General features: G+C 44.1%; 1 protein-coding gene across 2 annotated transcripts in view; it reads right to left on the minus strand.

The window, feature by feature from the left end:
* The window catches only part of LOC138528519 (cilia- and flagella-associated protein 337-like), an 875,503-nt gene that overhangs the window by 132,262 nt on the left and 726,752 nt on the right, over positions 1-16,489 (minus strand). For both annotated transcript variants that reach the window (XM_069640251.1, XM_069640252.1), the window contains one exon: positions 4,099-4,187. In XM_069640251.1, the coding sequence (XP_069496352.1) occupies positions 4,099-4,187 (89 nt within the window). The remainder of the gene's footprint in view (positions 1-4,098; positions 4,188-16,489) is intronic.

Here is a 16,489-nt window from a genome sequence, read left to right on the forward strand (position 1 = left end):
TGCTTGACCGTGAAATTCTGCCAACTGCCCCCTAATCTTACATTGGCACATTTTGTCCTGACATGCTTGATCCAGGCAGCAGTGCAATGAGGTGATTCAGTTCACAGAGATGCGCATTAACTCAGTATGTATATAGTCATGTGTCGTATGCACATATGTGCGTGGTTGTATGCCAACGGTGTGCTCTAAATGCAGCAGCGCCAGCCTGGGACTACATTGAAGCACACACAGGAAATGTTACTTTTTGTGAGACGCACCCGATGGTCTAATTCCCCACTAAGCAGTAGCACTTTATTTAAGACATGACCTGAATGTTTCAGAAATTGATGCAGTGGTATCACTGAGTGAGCTGCTGACATTTAAAGCGAGCACCTGTCAAATGCACGTACATGTTTACTGAAATCGACTGCCTAGTAGATAAACAAACTGAGGAAAGCCTCTCTGCGAAGATCTTCCTTTTACCCTTTGACAGCACCTGTACAGCATGTGCACCGCTCTCTCTCTCTCTCTCTCTCTCTCTCTGTCTCTCTCACTTACTCACAAGCCCCTCCCACACATACACAAATAGACACACAAACATGCAGGCATTAACACATAAACTCATACACACATATTTATACTCGCAGATGCTCCTTATACGTACAAATCCACATACACGTACAACGTCGCAACAGGGAACAGAGGTTTACACTATGTATGTTGTATTAGCCTGCAGTGCGGCTTGTTTAAGCGCAAGGTTGCAATTAGCATGTTTTCTGTGCAGTCATAGGATTTGGTATTTGTGTTATTTTGTATCTAGCTTTGATTACATGTTAGTTTGCATCATGTAGCAACATAACAAGCAACAGTATAATCACAATGTTATCTGTGGGAGACATCTTTGTAGCGTCTATAATGAAGTGTGAGGGGCACCGCGCTTGGGAGAGAAGGTGGTTGCCAACAGAGAAGCAGTAATCGTATGACATGAACATGATGTGTAGTCTTGAGATGACTGAGGTTGAATCTGCAGTTAGAATATCATGGTGTTATGAGCTCTACCATCTGCACTTCGAAGATTGCAGTCTGGTGTAGGCCACAGAGTTTCTGGATTGCAGTAGCTGAGTCTTTCTTAGGCCTGGGGTGTTTGGAGGACCAGGTCAAGAGTGGGGGAGGAAGTGAAGAAGCAGGCCATAGCAGGCTAAATGGTCTCTGGGGGGGATGATGGAATGAATTACTATCAGGTTGGGTTTTTATGGCCAGATGGATGGGTAGATATGAGGGACAAACTTCCTGAGAACACAAAGCCTTGTTATTGAATGACCAGTGGGTTCCGGTTAGGCTGCGAGGGTCAAATTGGGCTTAGGTAATAAATGCATGGAATGAATACTCGAGAGCAGGGCTTAACTGGTGTTTTATGGTTCCATCTGCATTCTCATAAAGACAAGCAGGATATTGCCAGGAAGTCCATTTGATTTAAGATGGAAGTCGCAATGAGGTGAGGGAAAGGAATGCTGATGAGCAGTTTGGGACCCCAGCTTGTCTGGGGGTGATATGTAGGTTATTTTGTGATCAAAATGAATGGTCACTGTTTTCTCTCCTCCCTTTAATTTAGGAAATCTTATCAAGGCCATGCACATCACGTACTGGGTTAAACTAATTATACTTTAGGATGTCATGACTGAATAGAATGAGACCACATGGAAAGGGGATTGTGGTTAGTAAATGTTTCCAATGGGATTTGAGAATGTAGGGGATGATTAGATTTCTTTGTATAGGGTTAGCCAATGGGGATTGTGAATGACGTAACTGCTATGTGTAATTATGTAAATTATCTAATTATGTGTGTAAAAGCTGTAATTTTGTTGAGCATGGTAAGGAATTGTTTATTTCCAGCTTCACGAAGCTGACGAACCCCTTCTGGCCGTTTACATTTAATTAAACTCGCTTTTCCAACAACGTACATTCACTCTCTTTATGGAGTTGGTTTTTAAGTCAGTTTTTGGGTTTACCTTTCTACAACACCTAAACTCGAAACAATGTACATACACCCAGCTATTTATACACACACGCATGCCCCTTAGACATACATACAAAAACCGAGACAACACACGTGAACACAAGCAGGCACACACACATAAAGCCACAAACACAAGTACATACACACCTATATTTACGCATGCACGCTTTCCTCACCAGCTTTCCCCACACCTCCTTGGGGTGCCACGCGGGCCGCCACATACCGAAATGCTGCAGTAGGTGTGCCCTGGGCCCCATCAATGCGTTTTCTAACTTTCCTGTATCCACTGGGCTGAATTCTATGCCATCATATATTTCAGATCGTCTCCTTGTTCGTGGGCCAATGAAGCCCACAATACACTGCAGCTGTCATGGGGCTTGAATGTAAGCAACCTGTGGGGTCTAGGGCGCTGCAGAGCTGGCCACTTGGCACCAGTCCATGCTAACAGCTACATGCTCATAATTAAAACATTCTATGTTTGTTGAACTCATATTTCAACTCCTTATTATAAGTAATAGTTCAATTAGTTAATAGGTCTCGGCAGGATAGCGTGGGGCAACACGCACGCCTTGGAAGCAAGACGACGCTGAGCACGCTGAGCAACACAGGTTCGATCCCCGGGTCCACTCTTAGAAACCTCTGGGTATTAAGCGCGTTATAAATAACCATTACATTACTCAGATGAAAGGTGCCTCGAGCCTAAGGGGCTGCCTCAGTAACTGCCCCCATGTTGCAGTCAGCAGCCTTATAAAAATATACTGATTTCTGTATCACTCTCCGTCAGGTCTTTAAATGTGTGCTTTGCAGCGTGCGCCTTACAAACTGTGTTTGAGCCCCTAGCTGTCACTATTGGAGTACAGATAGGTAGAAATGGCATGTGAGGAGGAACACAAAGCTTGTAGGTATTGCCGGTTATGTGCCCACCCATTGTCTGCCCCTTAACCTGCTAATCCCTATGGCCAATTCCAACAAGTTCCTGCCCCTCAGCGTCCAAAACACCACCTCATGGAAACACTTTGAGCTTGCTTTAATCACGCCTTACCATCAAACGTTTCACTCAAATTGCCTCCCAGTGTTTGTTCAAAGCAGTCTTCTGAGAGTTAATGACTTAATTGGAGATGTAAACGCTACTGGTGTAATAAAAATGTCTTACCAGTTCTGCCTTCAGCCACTCGATGTATAACCTCTCTCCTGTCCTTCACTGAAGTCCTATTAAAAACAAGCATTGGCATATCTACTGAAGTCCTGTTTAAAACGTGCATTGGCAAAGCCAACATTTTTTGTTTGTGCATATGTTTTAAGCTTTTTCCAGGCACTGCTATTAGATGCCCAGGTACTCTCACCATTTTGCATCTGCTACCAAAACTGGGTAGTTAATACCACTACGGCTGTGCCTGGCAAACGCCTTTCTCATGCCTACACAACATCCCAAATTGTTGGCATTGCCAATACTTGTTTAAAACAGGTTTATAGGAGCCTCCAACCTAAGAACACCCCACTGCTCTCTTTGTGCCATCCACTTTCGGTGTCTATAGATCGCAATGCAAAGTACAATACAAAAAAAACGTGTTTTCTTTAGAAAACACATGACCCATTCAGTAGAAAAAGTAGATTTCGACATCCCAACTTCCATGACACTATATGGAGCCCAGTGCCCTTTGACAAGAAAACAGACATCAGAAAAAATGCTTGGTTGCAATGAACAAAATATGAATTGCGGGTTTCAACATGTGTGACGCTCCTACTCCTTAAGAGGGGAATGTTGCCCCTGCACTCCCGCCCCTCCACAGTCCACACACAAAACATCTCAGAAGCCGAAAGCGTAATATTCCTGCTATGCGACGTTATCCTCCCTCCCATGTCATTTGTACAGTTAACTTCACACTTGTGATTCCATCGGTGCCCTCTGAAGGCTTTTCTGGACAGCTGATGGCAAGGCTGCACCCAGCTAGATAGGCAGAAGCTTGAGTGTGGGACCCTGAAGCACACACATGAATAGAACTGGTCTCTAAGAGTGTAGCCTGTATCCTGATCTCATTATCAATGGCTCCACTGCTAGAAACTCTTAGGGGCATTTGGTTCACCATGTGTATAGCACTGACCTATGAATTCTCCCTCCATGCTCCAGAGACGCACCGCGCAGTCCACAGAAGAGGTCAACAGAACGTGGTCGCCATCCACCAGCTCCAATCTAAAAGATACAAGTACATTTCAGGTATTAACATATATGTGGCGTATACCGTAGGGAATCTATGTATAACAAATATGCAGAGCTGGACGCATGGAGATTATGCTTTGTCCAAAATGAAATGAATAGTAATGCTGCTTCGATTCAGGTGTCCTGCAACTAAGCCCTCTGAGATGCTGTTCATCATTTCACCACTAGATGGCATGCTGCTGTTCAATGGGGCTCAAGGCACTGCACGTGCATGCACTGTCCCTGGGCATAAATGCATGCACATAGGCATTCAGGCACCCGTGGGGGGACTCAGGGTGAGTGACTGCCCAGTCTACCCATAATAGGCTGGAGACCAGAGTTGAAGCATGGGGAATGATGTATTCACTCTCACCTCTTGCTTCTCCACTCTTTTTGACTGCTTACTCTCTGTTCTCTTCTCCTCTCCCTTTCTCCCGTTTCCTATCTCCTCCTTTCCTCCCTATACTTTCTTCCATGCACTTTCTCTATCAGAATTGTCCCTGGACCTAGTATGATAGCAATCTCGCCTGTCTCCTCCCACCTCCCCTTACTTGCCCACCCCCCCAGCACTATCTGATATGTATTCAGGCCAAGTACGATAGTCACTTGTTTTGTTCCTCCCCTCCCTTTCTGCACCCCTCTCCCTCACCTTGTGTTTTTCTGCGGCTCTACCAGAAATGCCGTCAGGTAGTCGCCTGTCTCTTTCCATTTCCTTCTCACTCTCCCCGTCCCTTCCTAATCTGTGTCTTAACTCTTGCACTATCTGAAATGTCGTCAGGTCGAGTACGATAGTTAATTTCACATATTTACTGTTCATGGGCTGTAAGAATGTCATTGTATTTTCCCTTGTTCCCTCCCTTGCCTTGAAGCGCTTTGAAACACATTGTGTATAGGCGCTATATAAATAAACTATCATATCATATCATAACGCTTCTTCTATTGGGCGCGACCCACAATCAAATGGGCAACAGGTTTCACAGAGCGCCACCATTTGTTGTTTTGTATGTGTTCGATAAACGTACCTTTAACGTCAATTTATCCCCTGCTTTTTTGTGTTGGGTGTTAGGGAGAATTCTCAGAAATGTGCTAAATCCCTCCACCTTAGAGACCCCCAGCAACTTTGCTGGATCTTGAGGACTTGATTTTTTTAACCTGGAGAGAGTGAGACCCTTTTTCCCCACGCTCTCATGTATTTTAATGTGATATTTGTGTTTTCTTTGGGTTGTGGAGTCTGACAAACTCCATAGGCATCATCTTTTACATTGTGTCATACAGCACCTTCAGTGCAGTGGTGTCGAAATAGAAAGTATATTGTGCCTCCTATTGTAATAAATATATTAATATTGGCCTACGCCAAGCTGCTCGAAAGTCGCTTGCGAAACAAATCTGTGTTGCAAGGTCCTGACCTTGAATCCATGTAAACCGCCATTTTAGGATTCGTTGTGTAAAAGTCACCCTCTGAGCTAAAATGGTGGACGATGTCATTCCAGAATACAACATGACCGTCTTGACCTCTGTACATAGCTAATGTGTAATTTGCCTGCAGACCACTTGTTGAGGTCGTGACCTGAGACCTTGTCCTTCGTTGACCTATGTGTAGAAGGATTACTCGTGCAATGAAACTAATCCACGAGCATATGTTGAGACAATGTATTCAAATACTGAACGAAGAACATCTGTTTATCTACATTGTATTAAGGTTTAAGAAGGCCTGCATGGAAAACTTTAGAATACACAGTTATTGCATACGCTTGTTGATACATGTATTAAAGGCAAACCAGTTATATGCGGTTATTTGAGTCTTGGCACGAACCCTAGATCGGTGATGAATTAAAAGGAATATTAACCCAAAGTGGGGCTGGACATCGCGCCCACCAAATGTATAAAAAGCGAATGCATTCTAATGTGCTGGGTCTCTCACTGAAAACACTGAACCACGCTGGAGTTGGTTGTGTTGTACTGAGGGCCGATGGCTATCTGATTTTGCTCTGTTTTTTTAACTGGATACAGTATAAAATAAAGTACTTTGTATGTTCCTTTGTAACCCGTGTTCGGTGTATTTCCTTTTGGGGTACTCAGCCTCAATATTTTATTTCTGTTTTCACAGTTGGCGCCCGAATAGGGACCCTAAAGATTGATGCTGGATAATTGAAGGTTGATGCACGCTATCGGACCGGAATCGGACGGTGTGACATAAGGGGCCCCCTGAACAAGACGTGACACCTCAGCAGCGCTGCACGACCCAATTCTTGGACGATATGCGTGTGGTCCGAGATGGCATCTTGACGAGGGTCCACTCATCGAGGCGCGCAGATTTGCCGAAATCACCATACACAAGGTAAGATTAGTTAGATAAGATTCTTAGAAGTACCGATCGGTCCTCCTTAGGTTTGGTCAGGTGAGTCGTGACCCAATTCTTAATTTAACCCTGACAATTTGAATTTTGGCGCATTGTATCTGCAGACACAATTATTGACCAGGTAACACCAAGAATTTGAGATATGCCTGGGAAATTGTCTACCTGCTTTAGGGCATTATTTTGCAGTGATAGACAATCGTTGGAATTTAGCCATCCCACAACGCAGGAGGGGTCGCCGGCATGTACTATGAACTGTAAACCTGGCATTGGAAGTATAGTATTTAATGATATTTGGCACAGACAAACCAGACATGCCTCCGAACTTCAGTGGTCAATCAATATTAGTTTTGAGATCCCTCGTATTGAAGATTTGGAGTCAGTCTTCTTAAAGAAAAAGGCTAGACCTGCAGCATTTGATGTTTTGCAGAATTGGAAAAAAGAAGCGTTGCAATAACTTAAAGGGAGAGAGAAACATGCACGTCGTCATAAAACGAACGCTGAAAAAGTGTTGTTATATGACCAAGACAAACAGTCTGAGGCGACTAAAAATATGGATAGGGCTTTCTCACTTGGAATTCAGAAAATCTATCCTTCTAAAGATCTTCATATTTCTGATGAGTTTATTGACAAAATATTAAATGAATGAAGGCCTGGTGCCTCTGCGCCACCTCCGTATGTTCCTCTTCCCACTGCTATACCTCTTCCTGCTGTTATTCCTGCTCTTCCTGCTCAACCTGCTGTTCCTATTCCTCCGGTTTTTGTCCCTCCACCTGCTCCTCTGCCTCTTTTTATCGCACCAGTTATAGTACCTCCATTGAATTTGCCTGCTCCCTCTCTTCCAAGTGGTCCTGAGCCTCTTGTAATCGATCGAGGTACAGGAAAAAAGTTGTCACTCGCAATACTGTACCGCCGGAGAAGAAACGTGAGTTAATTTCATGGGCTAAGCATTGTATGGAGAAGGATGATCAAGCTAGCGTTTTTACCACACTTTGTAATACGGATAATTTTCTTGAGAAAAATGTTTTTATTGAAGGTTTAGGGATTCAGTTATGTACAATGTGGGGAAGATTAAATAATGCGGATGTTCCGCAAGGGTTAAGGGATCTAAATACTCTAGCGCTTTCTAGAGACACTGTGGAGAAGGTAAATTAGCATGTCGAGAGGTTATTTGGGTATAGAAAGGAGTTAGAAAAGTTACAGAAATGAGGATGATGAAGAGGAAAATATGTATGTACAGAAACGGTTCCTTCCGTCTCGTAAACCGATATCGGAGGAAATGCGAATTTGTAAGAAAGACGCGATTAGATGGATTTCAGACATATCGATAACTCCAGTTGAGGTATATGACACATATAGTCAATACACGTTAGAAATGCAGAGGAAAGTGATACAGGTAATGGTAGAATACCTGCAGGATGAATGTGTAAAAAGGAAGATTAGTTGTCCCACAGAGTTATTGAGCATTTATAAGAGAGGTTTTTAACTTGACACTTAATCGACTGCTTTAGCGCTTGACTTGGCTCTGTTGCTTAGTAAGCGTTCGGAGTCACCTATTTCTCAGTTGCCTATGAGAGAGGTTCCTCCGACATTTGTCCCGAAGTTTGAGGTTGCGGCCGATGCTGTAAATAATATAGTCGCTGTGAACATTCCTTCACATTATGTATCGCAGTTCGTTCACGTCCGTTCTCAAGACAGGAAGTGAATACTATTAGGCAATCTATTCCTGATATTAGGAAAAATTCGACAGGGTTCTATAAAGGGATAGAATCCGTTTTGCAGTCCTCAGTGTTCACCTTAGGTGACATTGATTTGTTGTTTCCTGTACTCCTGCCCGTAGATTTATGGAAACAAGTTAGAACTATTGACGATGTACCCGGGTTGGGAGATACATGGCAAATATAACTAGACTTGATGGGGAAAGGCCAGCTGGCGAAAGACCGCAACAGATGATATTAACCCTGCCTGATAGAATTGTTGCTAAATTAAAAACCTTAATTCCCGAAAAGAGAATTATTTGGGACAAGCTTACGGCCTGTGTCCAAAGAAAGTCTGAAGGTGCTACCGAGTTCTTTAATCGGTTTGAACAGGTATTCTCGGATTTCAGTGGACAAGACTTAGGCACAGAGTCTGGGAAAAGATTATCTGTGGACAAATTTGTACGTGGATTGCTGCCTGACATCCAGTCACAAATTATGTCTTCTGAGAGCGCTTGGCAGGCGAAATCACAATCAGAAGTACTGCACATGGCTCTGTACTATGAGAACTGTGTCAATAATGAAAAAGATAGGATTGAAAAACGGAAAGGCGATTTAAAAACTAAAGTGCTATTGCAGCAAATTGTTAGGGGCCCTAGAGGGGGTAGTTCTCAGGTTAGAGGTCAGTATGTCCCGCAGCGAATGTGCCCTTCGGTCCTGTGAACATTAACCAGTGTGCTTATTGTCGTCGAGAGGGTCATTGGCGAGCACAATGCCCCGTCCTTCAACAAAGGTCGAATAATACATTTGGTAATATGGGCAGGTGATCCAGAGGTCGCCTGGGCATAGGGGGCCCTGGTAGAGGTCAGTTTACACAGGACCCTCAGCAACCTTTTTCGCAGGACAATCAGACTCCGAGTGTGGACACCAGGAATATATTTGATCATCCTTCCGCTGCATATTTATCTGAAGAGCTTCCTTTTGATGATATTCTGTTTCGTTAGGATTGCCCGAAGCAGGGTTTGGAACCTACACCTATTCCCGTCAATCAGAAAGGTCCCTACGTTGAAATGGTGGTGGGAAATAGGAAACATCAGTTTTTGATACACACTGGAGCACAGAAGTGTTCCATTGATCATTTGCGGGTTCCAAACATTCCACTATCAGGGCAAACCAATGTTTCTGTAGGGTTTTCTGGTACACCAGTTGTTTGTCCGGTTTCTATGCCGGTACCTAATTCTTTGGGTCCCTTTACGGACCAGTGTCCATTTCTGTTGACTTCGGATTGCGGAGAGAACTTGCTGGGGTTGAATTTGTTAAACGAATTGAATGCAGTGATGTATTGTTCTTCTGATGGAGTGCGCTTGACGATTTCACCACAGCAATTTTCTGCCTTTCTTGACTAGACCTTTGCCTCCAGAAATCATTAATGTACCAGAGAGCTTGTGGGCTGTCGACGACAATGATGTCGGTGTTTTACAGATTGAGTCTGTCAAAATAGTTTTGAAACATGGAATTGAGCTGCCACGCATTCCCCAGTATAAGATTTTGGTTGAGGGCGAGCAAGCTTTGAAATGTATTGTTTCCGATTTTGTGCATCGTGGGGTGATTGAAGAAATTTCAGGAAGTTTGTGTAATAATCCGATTTTACCCATGTACAAGAAAGGCGATAATGTAATTCCATTCAGTTTTATAATTGATTTACGTGCTATTAATAAAGTTGTGGCACCACAATTTCCAATTGTGCCTAATGTAACGACAATCCTAACCATGATTCTAGCTACAGCTACTTACTTTAGTGTTGTGTTGTTATTCCTATACACAAGGATAGTAGATATTTGTTCGCGTTCACCTTAGGGGGACGCTCGTTTACATTTACTCGTGCACCTCAAGGGTACACAGAGGGTCCTAGTATTTATAGTAGGGCTTTGAAGGAACAACTTGATACCCTTGAATTGCCCTCTACCTGTACTTTGCTTCAGTACATTGACGATTTGCTTCTAGCTGCTGACTCTGAGAGTGCCTGTAAGGAAGGCACTGTGTTATTACTTATTCATCTAGCTAAGCATGGTCACAAAGCTTTGCTTAAAAAATTTCAATATTGTTGTCAGGAGGTCGCCTATTTAGGCTATCTCCTGTCAAAGGAGGGAAGAAGATTGACACCTGAAAGAACAACACACATTTCTGGCATGTCTGTCCCAAATACACAGAAGGAAGTTAGGGCCTTGATAGGTATGGCTTCTTACTGTAGGTTGTGAATCCCAAATTTTTCACTAGTGATCAAACCGATGGTGGCTTTGACGAAGAAGGGCATTTCTTCTCCATTGCCATGGAACGCGTTACACCATCAGTGGTTTGACTTGCTTAAGACTGCATTATGCTCTGCACCAGTTTTGGGCACCCCAAACTATGAAAAGGCCTTTGTGTTGTTTGTGCATGAATGTGATGGATGTGCTTTGGCTGTATTAACGCAGGAACATGGAGGGAAGAATAGGCTGTGCGGTTACTATTCTTCTGCCCTTGATCCTGTAGCATACGCTTTGCCAAGATGTTTGCGCGCTGTTACTGCTGCTGCCGCGCCTGTAAAACAGAGTGAGGGAATGGTCCTAGGCCATGATCTAACCCTGATGGTGCCTCACTCTGTAGATGTTCTACTGAACCGAACTCAAACGCAACACCTCACTTCTGCACGGTTGACAAGATATGAATTGATCTTGTTTGCTCCTCACATTCAAATTAAGAGGTGTTGTGTCCTTGATCCAGCTGAACTCCTACCTTTTCCGCAAGATACTACTTGCGGCGATGAAGTACCACATGATTGTTTGTCTACGACCGAACAAGAAACAAAGGGTAGAATTGATTTGAAAGATACTCCTTTGGATAATCCGCAAGGAGAGCTGTTTTGTGACGGCTCATGCTTTAAGCTTCCGGATGGTACATCCACAGCCGCTTATGCAATCACTACATTGAGCACGGTTGTGGAAACTAAGAGAATCACGCATAATTCTGCGCAGGCTGCAGAGATTATAGCATTGACCCGAGCTTGTGAACTTTCTGATGGGCTTGCAGTAAATATATATACTGATAGTCAGTATGCCTTTGGGGTGGTTCACAACTTTGGGAGACTTTGGTCAGAGAGAGGGTTCCTAACTTCGCATGGCATCAAGATTCAACATGGCTCCCTAATAGTACAACTACTCTCATCGCTTGCGCTCCCTACTCAGTTAGCAGTTATGAAATGTGCAGCACATTGAAAGATTGTAGATGATATTGGAAAAGGGAATGCTTTTGCTGATCAGATAGCTAGACAAACTGCCACAGATCTCTTCATGGAGATGTATGTTTCAAGGAAGACTGTAGATGCCTATGTAATGGATGAGGGTGTTGGGTCTGTACTTGATATCTATGCTGATGCCACAATGGAAGAGTCTAAGATGTGGGCTGAAGGCTTGGGGAAACTTGATGATGATGGGTGTTGGGTGGATATGGTCGAAGGGAAATGGCTGCTACCTGACGCCTATGTCATGATGATGGTTGTCATGGCACAGAGCCCTACACATTTTTGTGCCCAGCAGGTTACGAAAATGTTAGAAAAAGTTTGGGCAAATTTGAAAGTTGCCCAACGCTATGTCCAGAACTGCATGATTTGCCTACAACACAATGTGGGAAAGGGGACATCAACTCCAAGGGGAAGTTTTGGGCCACCTTCTGTCCCCTTCGAAGTTATTCACTTTGATTTCATTGAAATGGAACGATGCAACAATCTAAAGTATGTCCTCATGGTCATTTGTGCCATTAGTAAATGGGTTGATGCTTTCCCTGTTAAAGATGCTACAGCCATGACCACTGCGAAAACCATGTTAAAAGAATACTTCCCCGGGTTGGTTTGCTGAGAGTTATCTGGTCGGACAATGGTCCACATTTTGTCGCTGCTGTAATTCTACAGATATGTACAGCATTGCGAATCGACAAACGGTTCAATTCGGTCAGACATGCTCAGAGCGCCGGACTAGTAGAAAGACACAACGGTATCATCAAGAACAAGCTCGCTAAAACGTGTGCCGGCACCAAACTAAAATGGCCGGACACCTTAGCGATCGTGTTACTAGCCATGCCTACAACCCCTCAAACTAAGACTGGGCTCTCTCCATTTGAGATGGTAGTGGGGAGACCTGCCAATATCTGGAACCTTCCAAAATGTCGAACTTTAAAGAATGTTGAAAATGTACTACTTTCAGATTATTGTAGCTAATTGACTAAAAACCTGTATTTGATTAATCACCAGGTACGAGAAGCTTTACCTGTGCGATACGAGGGCCCGGGCCACGACATACGGCCTGGGAGTTGGGTGCTCATCAAATCATTTGAGCGCACATCCTGCCTCGCGCCTCGCTGGCGTGGGCCATTCCAAGTCCTGTTGGTCACCCAGACAGCGGTGCGGGCGCTGGACGAAAGAACTGGATCCATGCGTCGCACATCAAGAAACGTACTCACCCTGTGCCACACTCTACAGAAGAAATAGAACCCCTCACTGATACTGCAACCAATGATTCCAAAGCAGTAAGCAGCACTGAGAGTGTGTCGGAGAATATCTCTGAGCCCGGGAGGCTTGGGGAAGCTGCCATTTTGTCTCCACACTCTCCACAAATTTTGCACCCGGAAACGGCTGTTTCAAATTCAGCCCCTTCACTTGCCTCCGACACGTTGCTTCCAGCAGGAAATGATGACATATTGTTTCCGGATCAATCAGTACCAGGAAAAGTACGATATAACCTACGACCACGAAGATAGACTTACGGCACGGTTTTGCTGTGCATCTGATAGACTTACGGCACGGTTTGGCTGTGCATTTGGAGAAGGAAAAGAGTCATCGAGGGCTTGCTTTTTGCCCAAATTTGAGAAAGGGGATTCTGTTGGCTGGGGTGGTGGAAGGTCGCCAGCAACAAACTTTGGAGTGTTCGTTTGAAGACTACGATGCCCGTCACCGCTACCGCTCGTATGGGACTTGTAAATAAGGGGGTGCCAAACCGGGACAATGGACAAAATGCCTGGGCCCCAAAAACGTATTGCTGTATTCTTATAATGATGTTTGGTTTTTTAATAGTTGCTGCCTTAGGATTATGGTACCTCGAGGAAACTCACTCTTTAGAAATTTTGTTGCCTACTGAAAGTGCACCCATTGTTCCTACTCCCTTTGTACATTTGCATACATTATCCCCTCAGGATTCCCAGCACAGACAAAGGTACCACAATAACACTCTACTACTTATCATGAATGCTACACATGCCATTTTTAATAAATCCAACTGCTGGGTCTGCTCACATTTACCGCAACACAGGGATAAGGGGCTAGGTTGGTATATTCATCCTTTACCGTTGACAGCTGCCTGCTATGCTTCTCTTAGAGCACTGTTCTTTGGCCGATGGAATGATAGCATCTCAGGGAACATTGATGGCACCAATTTGAATAGTTTTGAGAAACGTGTTTTGACTCCCCTGGGATGCTCGCTGTTTGCAAATAGGAGTAAACCGAATGTTGCTTCTATTAGGACTTCTGATAAACTGTCTCGTCCTTTCCAATCTTTGATTTCCTTTAAAATGGCTCCAATAGGCAATAAGGATGCCATGCCTCCTTCTTACACTGTTAACCATAGCCCCGATTTAGTTTCTTTTTGCATACAGAGGAATGGAACTCAGCCAATGGGAAATTTTCTAGGTTGTGCCAACGTTGCAAATTTGACTGGGGAGAACAGACCTTTGTATGTAGGCGAACCTGTCTACTTTGTCTGCGGTAATGTAGCATTCCCATGGTTGCCCAGGGATTGGCAGGGAACCTGTTATTTAGGGATCCTGTTACCTCGGGTGTTTGTAGATAGTACAAAAGAAGTTTCAAAGGCTCGTCCACGGCGGGATGGGAATGGCGACACCCCAGCACAAGTCTTGGGAGATATAGCTAAATCAGTTGTGCCATTTTGGGGGCAAATAGCAAATTCAGAAGATATCAGAAAACTAGCGAGAGTACTGGAGAGAACCATCAAACGGACCACAGACATACTCTATAATATGACGTTAGAACAAAAGGCGATAAGATTAGTAGCACTTCAAAATCGAATGGCATTAGATGTCATTCTAGCTGAGCGTGGTGGAGTATGCAAATTAGTGGGGTCGCTTGCTGTGTTGTCGTACCAGATTCCTCCACAACTATCTTCAAGGCAATACAGAATCTGCACGTCCTTAGTTCCGAAGTGCATGTTCCTGAGGGAAACTGGGATCTGAGCGCTTGGTTCTGGGACTTCTTGCGATCTTGGGGTTGGAAGGTACTTTCGGTCTTATTAATTATTTTGGGAATCCTGTTGTTTCTTTGTTGCTGTATTTGGTGTCTGCCTGGTATGAGTTCGATGCTAGGGGGATGTTGCGCACAAGCAATAGGTTCGATAGGACATAAAGTGTATGCCCCAGATAAGACTTCCAAAGAATATGTATTGAAGGATATTTTAGCAAAAGACCTAATGGCAATAGATATTTCCGATAGTGATTCAGGGTGCATGGACAATGATGCATGGAGTTATTTGCAAGGAGATCCAAAGTAGTTTTTAGCACTTGGCATAGGCCAAAAGGAGGGTTTGTCAAAATAGGAAGTATATTGTGCCTCCTATTGTAATAAATATATTAATATTGGCCTACGCCAAGCTGCTCGAAAGTCGCTTGCGAAAGAAATCTGTGTTGCAAGGTCCTGACCTTGAATCCATGTAAACCGCCATTTTAGGATTTGTTGTGTAAAAGTCACCCTCTGAGCTAAAATTGTGGACGATATCATTCCAGAATGCAACATGGCCGTCTTGACCTATGTACATAGCTAATGTGTAATTTGCCTGCAGGCCACTTGTTGAGGTCGTGAACTGAGACCTTGTCCTTCGTTGACCTATGTGTAGAAGGATTACTCGTGCAATGAAACTAATCCACGAGCATATGTTGAGACAATGTATTCAAATACTGAACGAAGAACATCTGTTTAACTACATTGTATTAAGGTTTAAGAAGGCCTGCATGGAAAACTTTAGAATACACAGTTATTGCATACGCTTGTTGATACATGTATTAAAGTCAAACCAGTTATATGTGGTTATTTGAGACTTGGCACGAACCCTAGATCGGTAATGTATTAAAAGGAATATTAACCCGAAGTGGGGCTGGACATCGCGCCCACCAAATGTATAAAAAGCGAATGCATTCTAATGTACAGGGTCTCTCACTGAACACACTGAACCACGCTGGAGTTCGTTGTGTTGTACTGAGGGCCGATGGCTATCTGATTTTGCTCTGTTTTCGTAACTGGATTCAGTATAAAATGAAGTATTGTGTATGTTCCTTTGTAACCCGTGTTCGGTGTATTTCCTTTTGGGGTACTTAGCCTCGATATTTTATTTCTGTTTTCACAGTGGCACAGGGAAGTCTTCCAGATTTCCCAAAAGTTTAAATACCTTCTCTGGGATCAGCTGCTGTTTCCCAGAGCAGTAAAGTGAAATTGACTTTACTTACATTTGTAACTTTCTTGACCCAGCACACACTATCTTACAATAGGGTGCTGGAGGGGTGAGCTAGTATCCCCTTTGTCTAGCTTCTCATGTAACATTTTTTATGTTACCCTTTTCTCACTGAATGGCTGGTGGCAGTGGTTTTGTTTAAACTACCATGGTGTCCATTTACCGCGGGCTGCTTTCGCAGCTGCAGTAAAGCACCAAAGCGTGCCATTATTGTCAAAATGGGCCCAGTCTTCTTTTTTCGCCATTTCTTTATGGAAAGGTCCTTCTTGAGATTTACTCTGCACGCCAAACCAGGTTTGGTCCCATTGTTCACTTTGCCTTTGGTGGGATTCACAAGTGAAGCCCGCCTCTGGCTCCAGGGTGTCTGGGGTAGGCAGGAAGTGAGGGAAGTGCCCAAAACTCCCTGTGCTTAGTCTCCTAGGAGACCCAAATGCACTCTGTGGTGATTGGCTGGCGTACTGTCCGGCAACGACAGCCACCCTGCTGGGTGACTGACAGCTAGGCTGGAATGAATGGGAGAGAATTGAATAAAAGGCGAGGCTTTTGGCTTGGAAGGCAGAGTCGACCACTGGATAAAGAAACCGAAGAAGAACTTGAAGAGGATGCCTTCTGCAACTCCTGGACCGTTGGTTTGCCTGGTGAAGCCCTGCTGCTGTGCTGAAACTCCAAATTCGTATCGACAGAGAAGCCCATGCAAGG

This window comes from Ambystoma mexicanum, chromosome 7q (genome assembly GCF_040938575.1).
Source record: "Ambystoma mexicanum isolate Mex_15411 chromosome 7q, UKY_AmexF1_1, whole genome shotgun sequence".
Lineage (NCBI taxonomy): Eukaryota > Metazoa > Chordata > Amphibia > Caudata > Ambystomatidae > Ambystoma > Ambystoma mexicanum.